Source organism: Rhinoraja longicauda, chromosome 42, assembly GCF_053455715.1.
Source record: "Rhinoraja longicauda isolate Sanriku21f chromosome 42, sRhiLon1.1, whole genome shotgun sequence".
Classification (NCBI taxonomy): Eukaryota; Metazoa; Chordata; class Chondrichthyes; order Rajiformes; family Arhynchobatidae; genus Rhinoraja; species Rhinoraja longicauda.
Genome location: NC_135994.1, coordinates 8,069,326 through 8,091,189, shown reverse-complemented (window position 1 = coordinate 8,091,189; position 21,864 = coordinate 8,069,326). Strand labels below are relative to the sequence as shown.

At 49.2% G+C, this 21,864-nt stretch overlaps 1 protein-coding gene across 2 annotated transcripts in view; it reads right to left on the bottom strand.

The window, feature by feature from the left end:
• LOC144612040 (acid-sensing ion channel 1-like) overlaps window positions 1-9,785 on the bottom strand; it is a 655,031-nt gene extending 645,246 nt beyond the window's left edge. The window contains exon 1 of one of the 2 annotated variants that reach the window (XM_078431520.1): window positions 8,049-9,785. In XM_078431520.1, coding sequence (XP_078287646.1) covers window positions 8,049-8,612 — 564 coding nt within the window. In that variant the 5' untranslated portion in view covers window positions 8,613-9,785. The remainder of the gene's footprint in view (window positions 1-8,048) is intronic. The other variant, XM_078431518.1, reaches the window with a different exon arrangement.
• Between the last annotated feature and the right edge of the window lie 12,079 nt (window positions 9,786-21,864).

The following is a 21,864-nucleotide window of genomic DNA, read 5'->3' as shown; positions in this document are numbered from 1 at the left end:
TCCATCTACAATATATTATATATATATATATAATATATATATATAATATATGTATGTATGGGTGGGTATGTATATATATACACACATTGAACTTTTTTTCTCTCGTTTATTATATCGTTTACAGTGCACTGTGTTTACATTTCCTGTTGTGCTGCTGCAAGTGAGAATGTCATTGTTCTATCCGGGACACACAGTATAACGATTAAACACTCTTGACTGCATCAGGCGTGGCTCACCACAACCAAACCATAAGATACAAGTCACGGCATCACATGCGTGGAATATTGATAACTGCAGACATTGTCAGGGACTGTGAAAGTTTGTTCTTGCCGTCTGTAAATTAATGGAGTCTGTTTGCTTGATAAATTAACAATATTATGTTTTTCAAGACTACCCTGGCTGTGATTCATGGGCAGTAACAAGAAGTCTCTTGTGATGTATGAGCCAATTACAATGCTAAGCAAGCATTACAACTGTATTCCAATCTTTACAGTGTTTCTTAAAAAGGTAAATTATTTCCAATCTACTTTTCAGAAAGTTACCGCAAACGTACATACTGTATTTTAATACATTTCACCACAGAATTGCCAAATAACCCACACTCGTTTTCCATTGGCCATGGAGATTATTAAATCAGTCAAACTTGTCTGGTGCCATCAGCCTGCCTGCAACATTCCTTTATCCTCTGTTTAATAATTCAGACTATTATCTGAACGGTGGCCGATTAGGAAAAGGGGAAATGCAACAAGACCTGGGTGTCGTGGTACACCAGTCATTGAAAGTACAATCTCCCAATCTCCCAAATGTTCTAGGGGCCGGAGAACCTAGGGTGATGGAGGAACTGAAGGAAATCCACATTAGGCAGGAAATGGTTTTGGGTAGACTGATGGGACTGAAGGCTGATAAATCCCCAGGGCCTGATGGTCTGCATCCCAGGGTACTTAAGGAGGTGGCTCTAGAAATAATGGAAGCATTGGAGATCATTTTTCAATGTTCTGTAGATTCAGGATCAGTTCCTGTGGATTGGAGGATAGCAAATGTTATCCCACTTTTTAAGAAAGGAGGGAGAGAGAAAACGGGTAATTATAGACCAGTTAGTCTGACATCAGTGGTGGGGAAGATGCTGGAGTCAATTATAAAAGACGAAATTGCTGAGCATTTGGATAGCAGTAACAGGATCATTCCGAGTCAGCATGGATTTACGAAGGGGAAATCATGCTTGACAAATCTACTGGAATTTTTTGAGGATGTAACTAGGAAAATTGACAGGGGAGAGTCAGTGGATGTGGTGTACCTCGACTTTCAGAAAGCCTTCGACAAGGTCCCACATAGGAGATTAGTGGGCAAAATTAGAGCACATGGTATTGGGGGTAGGGTACTGACCTGGATAGAAAATTGGTTGACAGACAGAAAGCAAAGAGTGGGAATAAATGGGTCCCTTTCGGAATGGCAGGCAGTGACCAGTGGGGTACCGCAAGGTTCGGTGCTGGGACCCCAGCTATTTACGATATACATTAATGACTTAGATGAAGGGATTAAAAGTACCATTAGCAAATTTGCAGATGATACTAAGCTGGGGGGTAGTGTGAATTGTGTGGAAGATGCAATAAGGCTGCTGGGTGACTTGGACAGGTTGTGTGAGTGGGCGGATACATGGCAGATGCAGTTTAATGTAGATAAGTGTGAGGTTATTCACTTTGGAAGTAAGAATAGAAAGGCAGATTATTATCTGAATGGTGTCAAGTTAGGAAGAGGGGATGTTCAACGAGATCTGGGTGTCCTAGTGCATCAGTCACTGAAAGGAAGCATGCAGGTACAGCAGGCAGTGAAGAAAGCCAATGGAATGTTGGCCTTCATAACAAGAGGAGTTGAGTATAGGAGCAAAGAGGTCCTTCTACAGTTGTACCGGGCCCTGGTGAGACCGCACCTGGAGTACTGTGTGCAGTTTTGGTCTCCAAATTTGAGGAAGGATATTCTTGCTATTGAGGGCGTGCAGCGTAGGTTCACTAGGTCAATTCCCGGAATGGCGGGACTGTCGTATGTTGAAAGGCTGGAGCAATTAGGCTTGTATACACTGGAATTTAGAAGGATGAGGTGGGATCTTATTGAAACATACAAGATAATTAGGGGATTGGACACATTAGAGGCAGGAAACATGTTCCCAATGTTGGGGGAGTCCAGAACAAGGGGCCACAGTTTAAGAATAAGGGGTAGGCCATTTAGAACGGAGATGAGGAAGAACTTTTTCAGTCAGAGAGTGGTGAAGGTGTGGAATTCTCTGCCTCAGAAGGCAGTGGAGGCCAGTTCGTTGGATGCTTTCAAGAGAGAGCTGGATAGAGCTCTTAAGGATAGCGGAGTGAGGGGGTATGGGGAGAAGGCAGGAACGGGGTACTGATTGAGGGTGTTCAGCCATGATCGCATTGAATGGCGGTGCTGGCTCGAAGGGTTGAATGGCCTACTCCTGCACCTATTGTCTATTGTCTATTGTCTATAGGCATGCAGGTGCAGCAGGCAGTGAAGAAAGCGAATGGTATGTTGGCATTCATAGTGAGGGGATTTGAGTATAGGAGCAGGGAGGTTCTGCTGCAGTTGTACACGGCATTGGTGAGACCACACCTGGAGTATTGCGTACAGTTTTGGTCTCCTAATCTGAGGAAAGACATTCTTGCCATAGAGGGAGTACAGAGAAGGTTCACCAGATTGATTCCTGGGATGGCAGGACTTTCATATGAAGAAAGACTGGATAGACTCGGCTTGTACTCGCTGGAATTTAGAAGATTGAGGGGGGATCTTATAGAAACTTAAGGGGTTGGACAGGCTAGATGCAGGAAGCTTGTTCCCGATGATGGGGAAGTCCAGAACAAGGGGTCACAGTTTAAGGATAAGGGGGAAGTCTTTTAGGACCGAGATGAGAACGTTTTTTTTCACACAGAGAGTGGTGAATCTGTGGAATCCTCTGCCACAGAAGGTAGTTGAAGCCAGTTCATTGGCTATATTTAAGAGGGAGTTAGATGTGGCTCTTGTGGCTAAATGGATCAGGGGGTATGGAGAGAAGGCAGGTACAGGATACTGAGTTGGATGATCGGCCATGATCATATTGAATGGCGGTGCAGGCTCGAAGGGCCGAATGGCCTACTCCTGCACCTATTTTCTATGTTTCTAATAAAGATTGTACCCTGGAAGATGTTTCTGTAGCAATTAAGCACGGCATCATTTCATTTGAACTTGCAGAATGCAATGTTGTTCCCCCTGTGGGAGAGTCCAGTGGGAGAGTAGGACTAGAGGTCATAGCCTCAGAATTTAGGAAGGAAATTAGGGGAAATTTCTTCAGTCAGAGGGTGGTGAATCTGTGGGATTCTTTACGACAGACGGCTTTGGAGGCCAAGTCAGTGGATATTTTTAAGGCAGAGATAGATAGATTCTTGATTAGTGCGGGTGTCAGAGGTTATGGGGAGAAGGCAGGAGAATGGGGTTGGGAGGGAGAGATAGATCAGCCACGATTGAATGGCGGAGTAGACGTGATGGGCCGAATGGCCTAATTCTGCTCCTATGACCTGATGACCTTCTGCCCTCCCAGAGGCATGCTTTGCGCAAAGTACAAAATAAAACGGGAAAGAGCCATCGTGATAGGATTGGAGTGGTCACTGAAGGTTGGGCCAGGGGAAATGGTAAAGGATACAGCTTTGAAGCACCAGTGGAATTACCGATACCACAACTGCAGCACCTCCTAGTGTCTGAACCCGGGAGCTGAACCGAGCAGTCTGAGGAGAAAGCCAGCCATTGCAGCTTACAGTGATTCTCTGCAGAGGTCTCATCAAAGAGGAGGGGCAAACCGGGTGGGAGAAGAAAAATAAATGTGACATTTCCAAAGCTACTTGCTTCCTGCCACCTTTAGCACTTATCCCTGCATGAGGTTTTAAAAAAAGACTGGAACCTAAAATAATATTTTGCTTAAATAGGTTGCATTCTACCAGAAGCTGTGTTTGCCTCTCTCTGTTAAAAATAATAGAACGCGGTCAGAAAGCTCAACGTCCCAGCATGGTGATGCACATGCTAATGTTCATCTCCGTCCACTATTCACTACAAAATTAAACAAGTTCGCGACGATAACAGTATAGATTTTTAAAAAGTAATCTCTCATGACAAGACAGGAGACGTTACAAAAAATATGAGGATGTTGCCCAACCCATCCCCAACTTGCCTTCAATCTCGAAACGACAAGTCTGTCAATAACCTATTACCAGTTGCCATAACTCCTTGCTAATTTAAATGATTAGCGGGATGATTTGCAGAGCCTTTGACATCAAGCCCAGGCCACTTATGCAATTGAGTTAACGCCACAGAAACCATGTTCGCCACCACCACAGGGACATCTCAACAATCGTTCTTGCGGATACAGTGAAGTGCAATGGAGTATAATTCAAACGCTAACCAAAACATACAACAAAGGGTAATTGTGGTGTAGATTGTATCAGGCCAGGGTTAGATACTGTCTCTGGGCAAAATGTGTGTCTTGTAATGAGAGGAACTACATAAAGGGGTTCAAGCAGCAGAATCTCTGTTACTTCTACCCTGGACCAGTTTGTCGATGTTATTAAGCAGAGCCTTGCTTTCTCCAAGTTAACTTTCCCTCATGAGTTTACAAGTTTTTTTAAAAATCAGACTTTTAATCTCAACGTCATCGCTTTGTAACAATCAATCACTGGGCAATTCTTCAATAATTACAGATGAATGGTGGTTTCAGTCATATTCTGTATTTCATTTCAAATGTGGTAGCTAAAGTAATGAATTTATGAAAACATAATCATAGCAGCCAGAATTCCCTTTTGACAGTGATGTATTTTTTTGAACCAGCAAGATATGAAGGCACTTTATTTCATTTTTAGTGATTCAGTCCCTCCATTTCAGACACCACCGCCTCCACCTCTGCTGCATCTGCTCCATGTGCAAGGCCTGATGACAGCAGGACATTTAGACCACAGCAGGACATGGAGCAGCCCGCTGGCTCCAACCTACATCCATGTGCCCACTTCCAGCACAGCTCGAGCAGTGACGATGATCAAGGATGGCAAACCTTGCCATCTTAGCCCTTGCCCAGCCTCGGCGATGCTTAACTTTGATCGCACTGGCAGAGAGGGGGAGGTACGGAATCGAAACAAGGGGGAGGTTAGGAATCGAAACTGGGATCGTCTCTTTTCTTGCTGGGTCACCTCATTGGGTTTTCAGTGGGTAGATTTTCCAATGAGGAGGAATTACGGGAGACAATCTATGTTCTTCGGAACACAGGAAAAACTTATGGGCGCAGCAGCAGGAGCAGAGGGACCACTTGATGCTGTTGCACATCCAACAAGATAACAGTCGCTCTGCATTCTAATCATATATCTGCCCTTTTCACTTGATCCTTCAATAGCTCTGGTTAAAGAGAAATCTCCGAAATTGTTGAGAAATTGGCTTTCCATTTGACGGAAACGTTCCAAACGTTCACCACTGTGGAGGTGTCTCTGAATTTCACTCCTGGATCCTGACTCGACATGCTGACCATCCCAAACCCAAGCCTCCTCCTCCCCTCGTCACGGGGCTCTGGAAGCTCCGCCTGATGAGGCCCCACCACAACGGTGGTCGGCCTGTGATTAAATCACCAAGCAGTCTTCCCGAGGGGAGGGTGTCACCGTGAAATCAATCCTGCGCCCCTCCCACCCGCCTAGCCGACGGCGCCAGGCACGTTCCCGAGCGTCCGTCCATGTGCCCCACCCCACTGCTCACCATTCACTGCGTCCATTGCAAAGGAGCACTCTCATTATTGCTCAACAAGCCAGTTTGTGGCTATGAGACAGCCCTTTCAATTCCCCTTTACCCCCAACCTTGGGCGACAAGACGCACATCATCCCTCCAGTGCGTTGGAGATGAGCTTCATGAAGAATGAGTCGTCGAACTCCCTTACATCACGAAGAACCCCCTTACATCCAGCACATCCCTCAGATTGAGGGCGGCAACATCCAACTCAAATAGTCCATTGGACTTCCCATTCTGGGAATGCATGTGGACGAAAAATGGGTGACATGCTGATATAATGGAACTCGTTTCAGCAAAACGGAATGATGCATTGTGAATGGTGTTATTTTGATTATATAATTGCAAATTTTATGAATAAAGTATATTGGAAGGGGGGATATAGAAAACAAATCTCTGATTCTGCTTTGAGATTTTATTGTTCCCCTCTGGCAGGCTGTGGGACTATGTCCAGTTTTACTTTGGAACGCAAGGACAAAGCTTTGCTCCACCAACTGCCCCATCCAGCAAACTGCAGTCACCTCTGCCTGGATAGCAACGCTCCGGATATTGAATAGCGGAAAAGATTCTTGGGCTTGTATTTTTTCCCTGGCAGGGGTTTATTGTTTCAAGAAGAATTACGAAGGCTTATCGGTAAATTAATAGCTTTCACTTTCCGAGGTCAAAACGATTGAAGCCAGTCAATAGCAGACAGGAAAATAGTTCTGGCACATCAAGGCCCTCTGTTGGAGGTGCAGAAAGAAAGGTAGGGAGGCCAAGTCTACGTCAAAGTTTGATGTTGACTTAAAAACAGATCTCATTTGAGTAACACATGCAGGTGAAGCAAGGTGGCTGCACCTAAACATCTTGCTGAGAAGCACATGATCTACTCCTGACAATTAACCCTCCTCAGCTCTTCATAAAGAAGAATTCTGATGCATTGCACATGACAGAAAGCTTGTAAACATAAGGTTCTTGTCAATCCCCTACTGAGGTCGCTAGCCTGGGTGGAAAAGCTGATTTATTAGTGTGATTCACAGCAGTACCAACATGCCACATATATGACAGTCACTACTGTTCACACACACACACGTACAATTTCAGTTTTAAACAAAGTAAGATATCTTGCTAGCCCCGCAAATAAGTGACGTGTTTACGGAGAAGGCTTGATTCAAGATTGTACAGCACACCTTGGCCTCAATGCTGGACTCACCCTCCCTCCCTCCCATGTTTACAGTAGGAACTCACCGCACCACACCTGTATTGTAACCTGCAAATCTCAGACCCTCAATCCCTGTGTTGCAAAGATGGGAATCTCTGGTGCTAAACACTGCAGCATGTACAAGCTGATTGTTATTCCATGCTCCTGCACTTCAATGTTTTTGAAGGTTTCATGCAGATGTGTAACATTGTAGCTTACTGCTATCATAAGCTTCCACTTTTCGCTGCATGCTCTGTTGAAATGTGTTCTTGGCTGCTCCTCAGGCAGCCCTGCCCTGGCTGTGATGGGAGAGACTGGAGTCTGTCTTAGGCCTCCTTCTCCCATTGACACAGGGATTTTCCAACACTTGCTACCCAGAGCCTGTCCCGAGATGGATATTTTGCTTCTATTTCAGTTTGAACACTGCTTGGTTTAAAAAAAAAACTTTTTCGTCCACTCTCCTCACAAACCTATGTCTCACAAGCCGTGACACAGAGAGGAAAGGCCAGAGAGATAGCAACAACACACACACTGCTCCTTACAACACCAGAAGAGGAGGAATGGGGGGGAGGGGGGTTGTCAAAATCAGCAACTGGGGAGCGTACACAGGGCAATGCTTGGGACATAGACCCCCCCCCCCCCACCTCCCCTCCCAAACGCCTCACACAAAACTGGAGGGGCACCTCCAGACAAGAGCACCCACAAACACAAACCCAACCAGAGCAACTTTGCACTGAAAGCCAGCACAATCAACAACCGGGGAGCATTCACAGGGCAATGCTTGGGACATAGATCCCCCCTCCCACCTTCCCACCTTCCCAAACGCCTCACACAAAACTGGAGGGGCACCTCCAGACAAGAGCACCCACAAACACAAACCCAACCAGAACAACTTTGCACTGAAAGCCAGCACAATCAACAACCGGGGAGCATACACAGGGCAATGCTTGGGACATAGATCCCCCCTCCCACCTTCCCCACACAAAACTGGAGGGGCACCTCCAGACAAGAGCACCCAGAAACACAAACCCAACCAGAGCAACTTTGCACTGAAGTGTAATGGGCAGCAGGTACTCACCACTTGGAAGTGCTGGTGAGTGCACTCTTTGCCTCTGTACTTGCAGTCCAGGAGCATGTCCTTCATCTCGTGGCCGGCGCGGTCGTAGAACTCCCTCATGTTGAAGGGCTTGGGCTTGAAGTTGCCGAAGTTGGCCTTCTCCACCAGGACGTCCAGGACGTGCTTCTCCGCCACGTACGGGTCGGGGATCTCGAACCTGTTGTTGAGCAGAGCCAGCAGCTCGCCGGCGTGGTACAGGTCGTTCTTGGTGATCTTGCTGAAGCGGAACTCGTTGAGGTTGCAGACGGTGACGGCGGGGAAGGTCAGGTTGTAGGCGCTGACCTCGTCCAGCTTGGTGACGTGCGGGTACTCCAGGTAGTAGCGGACCCTCTGCACCAGGACGTGGGCGAGGAAGGACAGGGAGCCCAGGAAGGCCAGAGCCCACACGGCCCGCCTCAGCGACGGGCGCCCCGGGGTGAAGATGTGGCCGATCCCGTGCAGGGTGGAGCTGCCGGCGAATGCCACCACGCTGCGGGGGGGGCGACCCTCCGCCGCCGCCACCTCCGGCTCACCTTTCAAATCCATCCCGCCCGGGCCCCTCCGGGAGGAGAGAGAGAGGATGGGAGAGAGAGCGAGGATGGGAGAGAGAGAGAGAGAGGATGGGAGAGGAGAAAGAGAGAGAGAGAGAGAGAGAGAAGAGGAGAGGAAGAGAGAGAGGATGGGAGAGGAGAGGATGGGAGAGAGAGGAGAGGATGGGAGAGGAGAGGATGGGAGAGAGAGAGAGAGGATGGGAGAGGAGAAAGAAAGAGAGAGAGAGAGAGAGAGAGAGAGAGAGGAGAGGATGGGAGAGAGAGGAGAGGATGGGAGAGGAGAGGATGGGAGAGGAGAAAGAAAGAGAGAGAGAGAGAGAGAGAGAGGGAGAGAAGAGGAGAGGAAGAGAGAGAGGATGGGAGAGGAGAGAGAGGATGGGGAAACAGGAGAGGATGGGAGAGGAGAGAGAGAGAGAGAGAGAGAGAGGGGATGGGAGAGGAGAGAGAGAGAGAGAGAGGATGGGAGAGGAGAGAGAGAGAGAGAGAGAGAGAGAGGAGAGGATGGGAGAGGAGGGGAGAGGAGAGGATGGGAGAGAGAGAGAGGATGGGAGTGGAGAGAGGATGGGAGAGGAGAGAGGATGGGAGAGGAGAGAGGATGGGAGAGGAGAGGATGGGAGTGGAGAGAGGATGGGAGTGGAGAGAGGATGGGAGAGGAGAGAGGATGGGAGAGGAGAGAGGATGGGAGAGGAGAGGATGGGAGTGGAGAGAGGATGGGAGTGGAGAGAGGATGGGAGAGGAGAGAGGATGGGAGTGGAGAGAGGATGGGAGTGGAGAGAGGATGGGAGTGGAGAGAGGATGGGAGTGGAGAGAGGATGGGAGAGGAGAGAGGATGGGAGAGGAGAGAGGATGGGAGAGGAGAGGATGGGGAGACAGGAGAGAGGACGGGGAGAGAGGATGAGAGAGGAGAGCGCTTGCTGCTGCTCGGAGTCTCTCTTCTCTGCTCTGCTCTGCTCTGCTCTGCTCTTCTGCTGTGTGTGTGTGTGTGCGCGGTGGTGGGGGGGATATATATACAGGATTCACTCGCAGGTCCCCCTACTCGAGCATCTGCCGCTTCAGATGAATGGCAGGCTCCTCGCACTCATCAGCCAGGGCCAGCAGAGCTCGTCTCCACGTCCGCCTCTGCACACAAGATCATCACATTATCATCACAAGCAGCCCGCTTGACTGCCGGAGCCGGAGCAGAGAGCGGCGAGCTAGCTCTTGCCGGCGGCTCGCTGTGCTGTGCTGTGTGTGTGTGTGTGTGTTTGTGTGTGGGGAGGGAGGGAGGGAGGGAGGGAGGCTAACTGGAGTGGCTATCTGTACTGAAATGCAGGCTGATCATTCCCCTACATGCACCAATTTGATCTCCTCCACCAGTCTTTGTCCAATGTTCAATCCTACCTGCCTGGTCACAGGGAATGCTTCATTACAACTGCACTTGCACCCTTTGCAAAAGATGGAGAGGTTGACTTTGAACGAGACAACCCTGGTTTTGAGTTGGAGGGAGAGGGGGGGAGGGGGGGTTAGGCGAGGGTCCAGCTGGCGTTTTAATCCAAATGTGGAGTAAAAACCACATATTGCGTTGTCAGTGCATTAACTCCACGAGACGACGGCAGAGTTTTTAATTTTGTGAACAGGGCAATCACCATCAACCTGTAACCATAAAAATAAGGACACGCACGCCTCATTCTCTTCAGGAGGTTCCATGGCCCATGAAGTTGTTTAGAAGTACAGTCGCTCCTGGAGTTGAGAGCTCTCTCGACCACAGCAAGAACCAAACCAGAAAAAAATGACAATGACATCTTGTGGGGGAAGGAACTGCAGGTGCTGGTTTACACCGAAGACAGACACAAAATGCTGGAGTAACTCAGCGGGACAGGCAGCATCTCTGGTGAGAAGTGTAGGAAAATAACTGCAGATGCTGGGACAAATCGAAGGTATCATAAAATGCTGGTGTAACTCAGCAGGTCAGGCAGCATCTTGGAGAGAAGGAATGGGTGACGTTTTCGTCACCCATTCAATCTCTCCACAGATTTCTCAGTCTGAAGAAGGGTCTCGACCCAAAAGGTCACCCATTACTTCTCTCCACAGATGCTGCCTGACCCGCTGAGTTGCTCCAGCACTATGTGAAACGTCACCTATCCATGTTCTCCACAGATGCTGCCTGACCCGCTGAGTTACTCCAGCACTCTGTGAAACGTCACCTATCCATGTTCTCCACAGATGCTGCCTGACCCGCTGAGTTACTCCAGCACTCTGTGAAACGTCACCTATCCATGTTCTCCACAGATGCTGCCTGACCCGCTGAGTTACTCCAGCACATGTGAAACGTCACCTATCCATGTTCTCCACAGATCATCCAGCTCAGTATCCCGTACCTGCCTTCTCTCCATACCCCCTGATCCCTTTAGCCACAAGGGCCACATCTAACTCCCTCTTAAATATAGCCAATGAATTCCACAGACTCACCATAAATAAATAAATAAATAAATCACGGTGGAAATGAAAACAACAAAAGCCCGGGGGGGGGGGGGGGGGAAGAAAAAAAGGGGGAACAAGGTAAAGTGCAAAAAAAGGTTGATGCAGGGGTCAGTTGTGCCAGATGACCCTGGGGGCAGAGACAGATCATGGCGGGCTCTCAGCAGGACCGATTCAGAGCAGCTATAGCTGTTCCTTAGTCTGGAGGTGCGGGCGTAGAAGGCTTTGTAACGTCTGGCAGATGGAAGTGGTTCAAACAGACGGTGGCAAGGGTGTGTGGAGTGCTTGTAGATGCTGGGGGCTTCCATACCGCTGGGCTGTGAGCTGCCCAAGCAAAATATTAGATGCTGTTCCTCCAATTTGCATTTGGCCTCACTCTGACAGTGGAGGAGGCCCAGGACAGAAAGGTCAGTGTGGGAATGGGAAGGGGAATTAAAGTGTTTGGCAACCGGGAGATAACGTAGGCCCAGGCGGACTGAACGAAGGTGTTACCAAAACGATTGCCCAGTCTATGTTTGGTCTCGCTGATATATAAAAGACCGCACCTTGAACAACGGATGCAGTAGATGAGGTTGGAGGAGGTGCAAGTGAACCATCTTGGGCAGGGCCTCTGAGAATAAGATGGTACAGGCAGGTTCAGGTGGAGGTTTGCATTGGGCTGGATGATTCACCCTTTCGCCTGTTCAACAATGCCCACATTGCCTGACGGCATGTGGATTTGACTGGGTTATCTAAGCCTGCTGCCCAGTGATGGGTCTGCCCGTCTCATGTCGGGTAGCAGCCTGGCGCATGCCAGGCGCAGGATCTGACTCATTGCGAAGTGGTTCTCAGGTGCGCACTTACCAATGCGAACCCACAGCCTTCCCAGCCCAGGCTAGCACGCACGGCACTTCACCCTTTGTCCTGCTTTCCCGCCCAGTCCTGCAATTGCACCTGATACCTTCCATCCTCCTCCAACCCACTGCCACAATGTAACCTGCAATACCCAACGTTTTTTTTATTGTCACGTGTACCAGGGTGTACAATGAAGCACATTTTCTGCATGCAGCTCAGCAAGACTATCCCAGTACATAAGCACAATCCCCCGGTCAGCACAGAATGTACAGAACATGCCCACTGAGTCCGTGTACAAGAGTCGCCATTTTGGGGGCCATTTCCCAGTCCCAGCTACAGTTGTTCACAAAGGCCCGTTGTTGCAGCCGTCACCTCCATTCCACTCGTCCCGTGAACCGTCGTCCCTCTCCTCGCCCGGCCCTCTCCAGCCCTCGTTCCCCTGGGGGAGGGGCGTCTCCTGCAGCCCGCCTCGACGGCACGGAAGGTCAGACCACACCCCCCCCCCCCCCCCCCCCCCCCCCCCCCCCCCCCCACGGTTCCTCTCACCGGGCCCCTAGTCCAGCCTCCGCCTCCGTTGCCGACTCCCCCCGTCCTCCTCTCTGCAGCTTCCCGCTCCAGGAGGGTCCCTTCTCACTCTCCTCATCGACTAGAACGATCCCAGGAATGAGTGGGTTAACGTGTGATGAGCGTTTGTCGGCACTGGGCCTGTACTCGCTGGAGTTTAGAAGGATGAGGGGGAACTTACTGAATAGTGAAAGGCCTGGATAGAGTGGATGTGGAAAGGATGTTTCCACCAGTGGGAGAGTCTAGGACCAGAGGGCACAGCCTCAGAATTAAAGGATGTATCTTTAGGAAGATTAGGATGAATTTCTTTAGCCAGAGGGTGGTGAATCTATGGAACTCATTGCCACAGAGGGCGGTGGAGGCCAAGTCAATGGGTATTTTTAAGGAGGGGATTGACAGGTTCTTGATTAGTAAGGGTGTCAAAGGCAGAATGCAGGAGAATGGGGTTGAGAGGGAAAGATAGACTCGAAAGGCTGAATGGCCTAATTCCGCTCCTGTGCCCCATGGACGATGGCCTCATCTCAGTCCTGACTGTCTGGCCACTTATTTTGAGACTGTGGTCCCTGGTTCCAGACATACTGACCAAGGGAAATATCATCCTTCTATCCAACCCTGTCGACTGGCCAAAAATAATGCGACCTGAGCAACGAAGTCATGAGAAAGTTTTATCTTATCAAGTCTATGAGCTACAATAGAAAAGGCAAGTGATCGTCCATGACCACAATGGAGCTGTGAGCTTGGCTGGTTACATCTTCAGTTAAAAAATAATAATATTAGCTTCAATGAAGAAAGTTTGCAGAGACAGGGGGATTTTGTCATATTAAGGCATGTCGTAGACAGCAGTACAACCTAAAAAATGAAACATTGAGGTCAAGAGACAAAATCATTGAAGCAGACAACTGCAGATGCTGGAAATACTCAGCAGGTCAGGCAGCGTCTGTGGAGGAGAAACAGCGTTAACATTTCACGTCAATGACCTTCCTTGACTTTGACTTCGTCTTCAATCCCTTTTCTTTTCAGAAACACATTTGAGTCTGTGCTACCAACACTTCGGTTGCATGAACGACCTGTTTCTCATCTCCTGCCTTCCTCCGTGTTTCTCAGTTGTATCTGGTAGTCGTTCTCTACAAGAGCATTCTTGACCCCAGCATTCACCCCTCAACCAACAGTGCTGCACAGTGGCGCAGCGGGTAGAGCCGCCGCCTCACAGCTCCAGGGACCTGGGTTCGATCCTGACCTCGGGTGCTGTCTGTGTGTATTGTGTGCGTTCTCCCTGTGTGTGGGCTTCCTCCGGGTGCTCCGGTTTCCTCCCACACTCCAAAGACGTGCGGGTTTGGAGGTTAATCGTCCCTCTGTAAATTGTCCCAAGTGTGCAGGGAGTGGATGAGAATGTGGGATAACATGGAATGTTATTGATGGTCGGTGCGGACTCGGTGGGCTGAAGGGCCTGTTTCCATGCTGTATCACTAATCCAAACAGAAATTCTTCACAACCCGAAACACCGACTGTGCATTTCCCTCCAGCCATGCTGTCTGGTCTGCTGAGTTGCTCCAAAGATATTTTGAGTTGCTCAAAACATATAAGATTATTAAGGGGTTGGACACGTTAGAGGCAGGAAACATGTTCCCAATGTTGGGGGAGTCCAGAACCAGGGGCCACAGTTTAAGAATAAAGGGTAGACCATTTAGAAGCGAGATGAGGAAAAACTTTTTCAGTCAGAGAGTTGTGAATCTGTGGAATTCTCTGCCTCAGAAGGCAGTGGAGGCCAATTCTCTGAATGCATTCAAGAGAGAGCTGGATAGAGCTCTTAAGGATAGCGGAGTCAGGGGGTATGGGGAGAAGGCAGGAACGGGGTACTGATTGAGAATGATCAGCCATGATCACATTGAATGGCGGTGCTGGCTCGAAGGGCTGAATGGCCTCCACCTGCACCTATTGCCTATTGTCTGTTGTCTATTGTCTGTCTGGGTTTGGTGCGGTATTGATGAGAATAGTCACATGAAGCCAATATTCTTCAACCCAGCAATGGCATAACCATTGTACACAAACAGCGGACGGTTAATCCGGGTAAAATTCGTGGGACTCTAAAAGCCACGGTGGAGCAGCGGTTGAGTTGCTGCCTTACAGCGCTTGCAGCGCCAGAGACCCGGGTTCCATCCCGACTACGGGCGCTGTCTGTACGGAGTTTGTCCGTTCTCCCCGTGGGTTTTCTCCGAGATCTTCGGTTTCCCCCCACACCCCAAAGACGTGCGGGTTTGTAGGTTAATTGGTTTGGTGTATGTGTCAAATTGTCCCTAGTGTCTGTAGGATAGTGTTAGTGTGCGGGGATCGCTGGTCGGTCTGGACTCGGTGGGCCGAAGGGCCTGTTTCTGCGCTGGATCTCTAAAACTAAGCTAAACTAAACAATGATTCGCTTCAAAGTTCAGGATATTCAGAGGCAGAATATTATACAAACAAATATACCAATTGGAACTATTATACAATTATATTACAATCCCCATCCAGGATACATCCAATCCCCCGTGGTGCCCAGCGGTCCCGGAAATCCTCCAGGGTGCCCTTGGACAGCGCGCGGTCCCTCTCCAACACCACCCGGGCGCGGATGTAACCCCGGAAAAGGGGTAGGCAGCCGGCTCGGGCAGAGCCCTCTTCCGCCTGGCGCCGTGAGTCGCGGATGGCTAGCTTGGCCAGGCCCAGGAGCAACCCAACAAGGACATCCTCGGCCCTACCCTCTCCCCTACGCACAGGGTGTCCAACATTGGGATGCTTGGCGATATTTTACCTTTGTTCTGTGTTTGAGTACAGGACAGACAGAGAGAGGTACAGCTCTGTACAGACAGCACCCGTAGTCGGGATGGAACCGAGGTCTCTGGCGCTGTGAGGCCGCAGCTCTACCGCTGCGCCACCGTGATGTCTAACAGTTTAATGGGGGATGGGACAGAGGCACGTGTAGGTGGCAGGTGTATCCAGATGGGATGGGGACATTCAATCTTCACTGGGTGGGAAGCTACCCAAGTGGAATATATGTTATTTGTCCACTTATGCCAAGCCAGTTAACCTACAAACCTGCACGTCTTTGGAGCACCCGGAGAAAACTCACACAGTCACGGGGAGAACGTACAAACTCCATAGTCGGGATCGAACTCGGGTCTCCGGTGCTGCAAGCGCTGTAAGACAGCAACTCTACCGTGCCGCCCTCTCTCAACTACTGCTTTCAGTGCCCACAACGTGCTCTCCTCCACATTGGCGAAACCAAGCGCAGACTAGGCAGCCATTTTGCATGGCGGGATCTATGGAAAGAAAAAAACGCTAACGTTTCAGGTCAGGGCAGTAGAAATGGGAAAGGTTGGGGATGCAATAGGTTAAAATCAATGTACAGAACCAGGGAAAGGGATGAGGGAAGGGAAGAAACAGAGGTGAAGATTTGGACAGTGGAAAGTAGAAGAGATAGGACAGAAGGGATGATAATGCAAACCAATAGAGGGCGATAATGCGACAAAAAAGAAACAATGAAAAGGGGTCAAAAGGAAGTGTAAATGGTAGCAGCAGAATCATTACTAATAGCTGCCATCTGTAAAGAATAGACCGCCAATGATGACCTGAAACTGTTAAGCTCGAAATTCCATCATGAGACTCAATCAAATCGAAAGATGAGGTAGTGTTCGGAGGGATTGTGTTGAACCTTTAGTTTAGTTTAGTTTGGAGATACAGCGCGGACACAGGCCCTTCGGCCCACCGAGTCCATACCGACCAGCGATCCCCGCATATTAACACTGTCCGACACACATTAGGGACAGTTTTACACTTACCAAGCCAATTAACCTACAAACCTGTGCGTCTTTGAAGTGTGGGAGGAAACCGGAGCATCCAGGGAAAACGCATGCAGGTCACGGGGAGAACGTACAAACTCCGTACAGATAGCACCCGTAGTCAGGATGGAACCTCAGACCAACCTCTCGAAGCACTTCATCACCACAGACGTTAGTGCCACTGGTCGATAGTTGCTGAGGCACGTTACCTTACTCTTCCTGGGCACTGGTATTATTGATGCCCTCTTAAAGCAGGTGGGAACCTCAGACCTCAGAGGTGAGAGGTTGAAAATGTCCGCAAAAACCCCAACCCGTTGGTCTGCACGGGTTTTGAGAACTCGACCGGGTACACCATCAGGCCCAGACGCTCTCCGAGGGTTCACCCCTCCTGAAGCATCTTCTGGCGTCGGCCTCTGTGACTACGACTGTAATAAGATCAGGGTAATTTTACAGAAGCCAATTAACCTACAAACCCGTACGTCTTTGGAGTGTGGGAGGAAACCGGAGCACCCGGAGAAAACCCACGCGGATCACAGTGCAAACTCCATACAGACAGCACCCGTAGTCAGGATGGAACCCGGGTCTCTGGCGCTGCGAGGCAGCCACTCTACCGCTGCGCCACCGTGCCACCCTCAAGTAATTGGAGTGGCCATTTCCTGCAGGGACGTAGCAAGTCGGCACGGTGGCGCAGTGGTGGAGTTGCTGCCTTACAGCGAATGCAGCGCCAGAGACTCAGGTTTGATCCTGACTACGGGCGCCGTCTGTACGGAGTTTGTACGTTCTCCCCGTGACCTGCGTGGGTTTTCTCCGAGATCTTCGGTTTCCTCCCACACTCCAAAGACGTGCAGGTTAATTGACTGGGTAAATGTAAGAATTGTCCCTAGTGTGTGTAGGATAGTGTTAATGTGCGGGGATCGCTGGGCGGTGCGGACTCGGTGGGCCGAAGGGCCTGTTTCCGCGCGGTATCTCTAAATCTAAAAAAATCTAAGTCACAAGTCACAAGTACAAGTCACAATCGATGTACTACTTGTCTCTTCAACGCTGCAACGCCCTAAGACTCAACTCCATTCTTGGAAAGAGCTGGTGTTTGGCGAACATGAATCATATATCCTCCTGCACTAGTAATACCTCTCCCATAGAGATTAATAAACTAATGGCAATTGTACTGATTGGAAGGCCAGCTTTGTGTTGTCTATCCATATCTACTGGGGAATTGATTCAAATTGGCCCAATTTCAGCTTCATTTAGGACCCTTTTACCAGCCCTTCAAGAGAGAGAAGCCTTTGATCTCTCAGCCAGATTCAAATCCTGATCTCAAAGATAAAAGAGCGATGTTCTTGATGTCAGCATCTTCTTCATAATGTTCCTCATTAGACTCATGTTTTTGTATTCTGGGCATCAGTTGGTAAAAATATATCCATTTCCTCCATGCTTCAAGTCGTTGAACAAAATTGAGAAGTTTGCATTTAAACATTTTGTGGCAAAGCTCACTATTTCAAACTCAATTTATATGGAGAGCTTATCTCTCTAACTCATTACGGAGAAGACCACATACTTTAAGAGTTCTCTATTCAGCCATGTCCTACTGGATTCTGGAACTCAAGGATAGTCAATCACTCTGCATATGTTAAGCTACTTATAAAATCACAGAAAGTTATGGGAAGGAAGGAGGCCATTCGGTCCATTGATTCTGTACTGGCTATCCAACTGTACTGTACTCTTTCTCCAACTAGCTCTGGATTTATTTTTCTCTTTCAAATACTTTTGTTGAATCCCACAAATGAATCTAATTTCACTTTCGAACTGCTGCGCTCCCTCCTCCATCCCCCCCCCCCCCCCCCCCCCCACCAATCGTGACCTGAACCATTCTTTACTTTAGACTTTTGACTTTAGAGATACAGCGCAGAAACAGGCCCTTCGGCCCATCAAGTCCACGCCGACCGGCGATCACCCTGTACGCGAGCACTATCCTACACACCACACTAGCGGACAATCTACAATCTTACCAAAGCCAACTAACCTACAAACCTGCCCGTCTTTGGGGTGTGGGAGGAAACCGGAGCACCCGGAGAAAACCCATGAGAGAGAAGGTACAATCTCTATACAGACAGCACCCGTCATACAACCTGGGTCGCTGGTGCTGTGGAGCAGCAACTCTACTGCTGTGAAGCACGCGGAGAAAACCCGCGCAGTCACAGGGAGAATGTGCCACCCATTCTCTGTATAAAAATATCTTTCTTCATCTCACTTCAGTTTTTTTTGCCAATCACCATCATTCTCTGTTCACCTTGGTCTCAACCCCTCCACTAAAGGAAAAGGTTTCTTTCTATCTCATCTCCCTCTACACTTTTATTGCTTTTAATTACCTTTATCGGATCCCTTTGTCACCCCCGACATTTCAAATGGCAATTTCTTCAGTCCATTTGAACTATCATTTTGCTAAATCTCTTCTGCAAAGCTTTGACATTATTTCGAAAGTGCGGCGCCCAGAAATGGGTAGTTGTAGCCAAACCAATGCTTTAGAAACATAGAAACATAGAAAATAGGTGCAGGAGGAAGCCATTCGGCCCTTTGAGCCAGCACCACCATTCATTGTGATCATGGCTGATCGTCCACAATCAGTAACCCGTGCCTGCCTTCTCCCCATACCCCTTGATTCTGCTAGCCCCTAGAGCTCTATCTAACTCTCTCTTAAATTCATCCAGTGAATTGGCCTCCACTGCCCTCTGTGGCAGAGAATTCCACAAATTCACAACTCTCTGGGTGAAAAAGTTTTTTCTCACCTCGGTTGTAAATTGCCTCCCCTTTATTCTTAGACTGTGTGTCCCCTGGTTCTGGACTCCCCCAACATTGGGAACATTTTTCCTGCATCTAGCTTGTCCAGTCCTTACAAAGGTTCATGATGATGTCCTTGCTTTCAAAGACTTTTTACCTCCTTGCTCCCTTCCTCCACCCCAATCATTTAACCTCGACCACAGTTGACCACATTGTATCCCTCATGGGGTCACACCTTCTTTAGCCAACAATGGGCTTAGCAGGTCACCAACCTGCCTGAGGTCATTTGTTGCCGGCCTTGATTGATCCTGGTCTTTCCAACCTCCAGCTCTTCCACCCCCCCTCCCCCCCCAAGCCCTACGTTCAGTCTGAAGAAGGGTCCCAATCCAAAACGTCACCTATCCATGTTCTCCACAGATGCTGCCTGACTCGCTGAGTTACTCCAGCACTCTGTGAGACGTCACCTATCCATGTTCTCCACAGATGCTGCCTGACCCGCTGAGTTACTCCAGCACTCTGTGAAACGTCACCTATCCATGTTCTCCACAGATGCTGCCTGACCCGCTGAGTTACTCCAGCACTGTGTGAAACGTCACCTATCCATGTTCTCCACAGATGCTGCCTGACCCGCTGAGTTACTCCAGCATGTCTATAAAAGATGTTGCATAATTGAATGCACTTTGAATTGGCAAATGCTGTGGACATACACTGTGCCACTTCCGTTCACATTTCCGTATAATATATAATCTATTAGCACAAATTGCTGCGTAAAACTCCTCGTGGGTCATCACTGTTTCATGATATGTTCAGACATAAATCCATAGCTGTCTTCTGCTATGGGCTCCTCAACAGTAATGCCAATAAGGCATCTTTCTTTTAACACTTGAGTAGTTCTGCTTCCTTCCCTTCCGACCTGTTCTCCTGTCTGACAACCCACGCTGTTTCTTCGCGAGGTGTAGATGGAGTCAATGGAAGGGAGGTTGGTTTGTGTGATGGTCTGGGCTGCTGGCCTTGCCGAGGCAGCGTGAGGTGTAGATGGAGTCGATGGAAGGGAGGTTGGTTTGTGTGATGGTCTGGGCTGCTGGCCTTGCCGAGGCAGCGTGAGGTGTAGATGGAGTCAGTGGAAGGGAGGTTGGTTTGCGTGATGGTCTGGGCTGCTGGCCTTGCCGAGGCAGCGTGAGGTGTAGATGGAGTCAGTGGAAGGGAGGTTGGTTTGTGTGATGGTCTGGGCTGCTGGCCTTGCCGAGGCAGCGTGAGGTGTAGATGGAGACAGTGGAAGGGAGGTTGGTTTGTGTGATGGTCTGGACTACGTCCACAACTCTCTGTCATTTCTTGTGGTCTTGGATGAAGGTCACTTCTTTTAATGTTGGAATCTGCGCTCTGAGGCAGCAGGTCATTCTAATCTGGCATCAACCAACTCCACCTCTTTAGTTAAACTGAAAGAGGCAAATTCACACATTCATGACACACACACAGAATGCAAACAGTTGCGAGGAGAACTCCAGTGAAGAAGGTCAGTTTTGTTTTGATAATAGATTAGTTTACTTTAGTTTAGAGATGCAGTGCGGAAACAGGCCCTTCGGCCCAACGAGTCCGCGCCGACCAGCGATCCCCGCACACTACCATTATCGGGACAATCTACAATTAACAGAAGCCAATTAACCTACAAACCTGCACGTCTTTGGAGTGTGCGAGGAAACTAAAGCACCCGGAGAAAACCCACGCAGGTCACGGGGAGAACGTACAAACTCCGTACAGACAGCACCCATGGTCAGGATTGAACTCTAGTCTCTGGCGCTGTGTGGCAGCAACTCTGCCGCGGTGCCACCGTGCTGGCACAGGATCTATTGATGTGATGTTAAATACAAGAATCGCAACAAACCAGGTTGTTGGGAACAAGACAAGCCAAATGATGAGCGTTTGTCGGCACTGGGCCTGTACTCGCTGGAGTTTAGAAGGATGAGGGGGGGCCTCATTGAAACTTACCGAATGGTGAAAGGCCTGGATAGAGTGGATGTGGAGAGGATGTTTCCACTAGTGGGAGAGTCTAGGACCAGAGGGCACAGCCTCAGAATTAAAGGAGGTTCCTGTAGGAAGGAGATGAGAAGGAATTTCTTTAGTCAGAGGGCAGTGAATCTGTGGAATTCTTTGCCCCAGATGGCTGTGGAGACCAAGTCAGTGGATATTTTTAAGGCAGAGATAGATAGATTCTTGATTAGTGCGGGTGTCAGGGGTTATGGGGAGAAGGCAGGAGAATGGGGTTTTGGAGGGAGAGATAGATCAGCCACGATTGAATGGCGGAGTAGACGTGATGGGCCGAATGGCCTAATTCTGTTCCTATCACTTCTAACCTTTTGACCTTATAAATGCAGGCTAAGCACTTATCATATCATATCATATCATATATATACAGCCGGAAACAGGACTTTTCGGCCCTCCAAGTCCGTGCCGCCCAGTGATCCCCGTACATTAACACTATCCTCCACCCACTAGGGACAGTTTTTACATTTACCCAGCCAATTAACCTACATACCTGTACGTCTTTGGAGTGTGGGAGGAAACCGAAGATCTCGGAGAAAACCCACGCAGGTCACGGGGAGAACGTACAAACTCCTTACAGTGCAGCACCCGTAGTCAGGATCGAACCTGAGTCTCCGGCGCTGCATTCGCTGTAAAGCAGCAACTCTACCGCTGCGCTACCGTGCCGTCCACTTGATTTGGATAAAGATGAACACAATAGACAATAGACAATAGGTGCAGGAGGAGGCCATTCGGCCCTTCGAGCCAGCACCGCCATTCAATGTGATC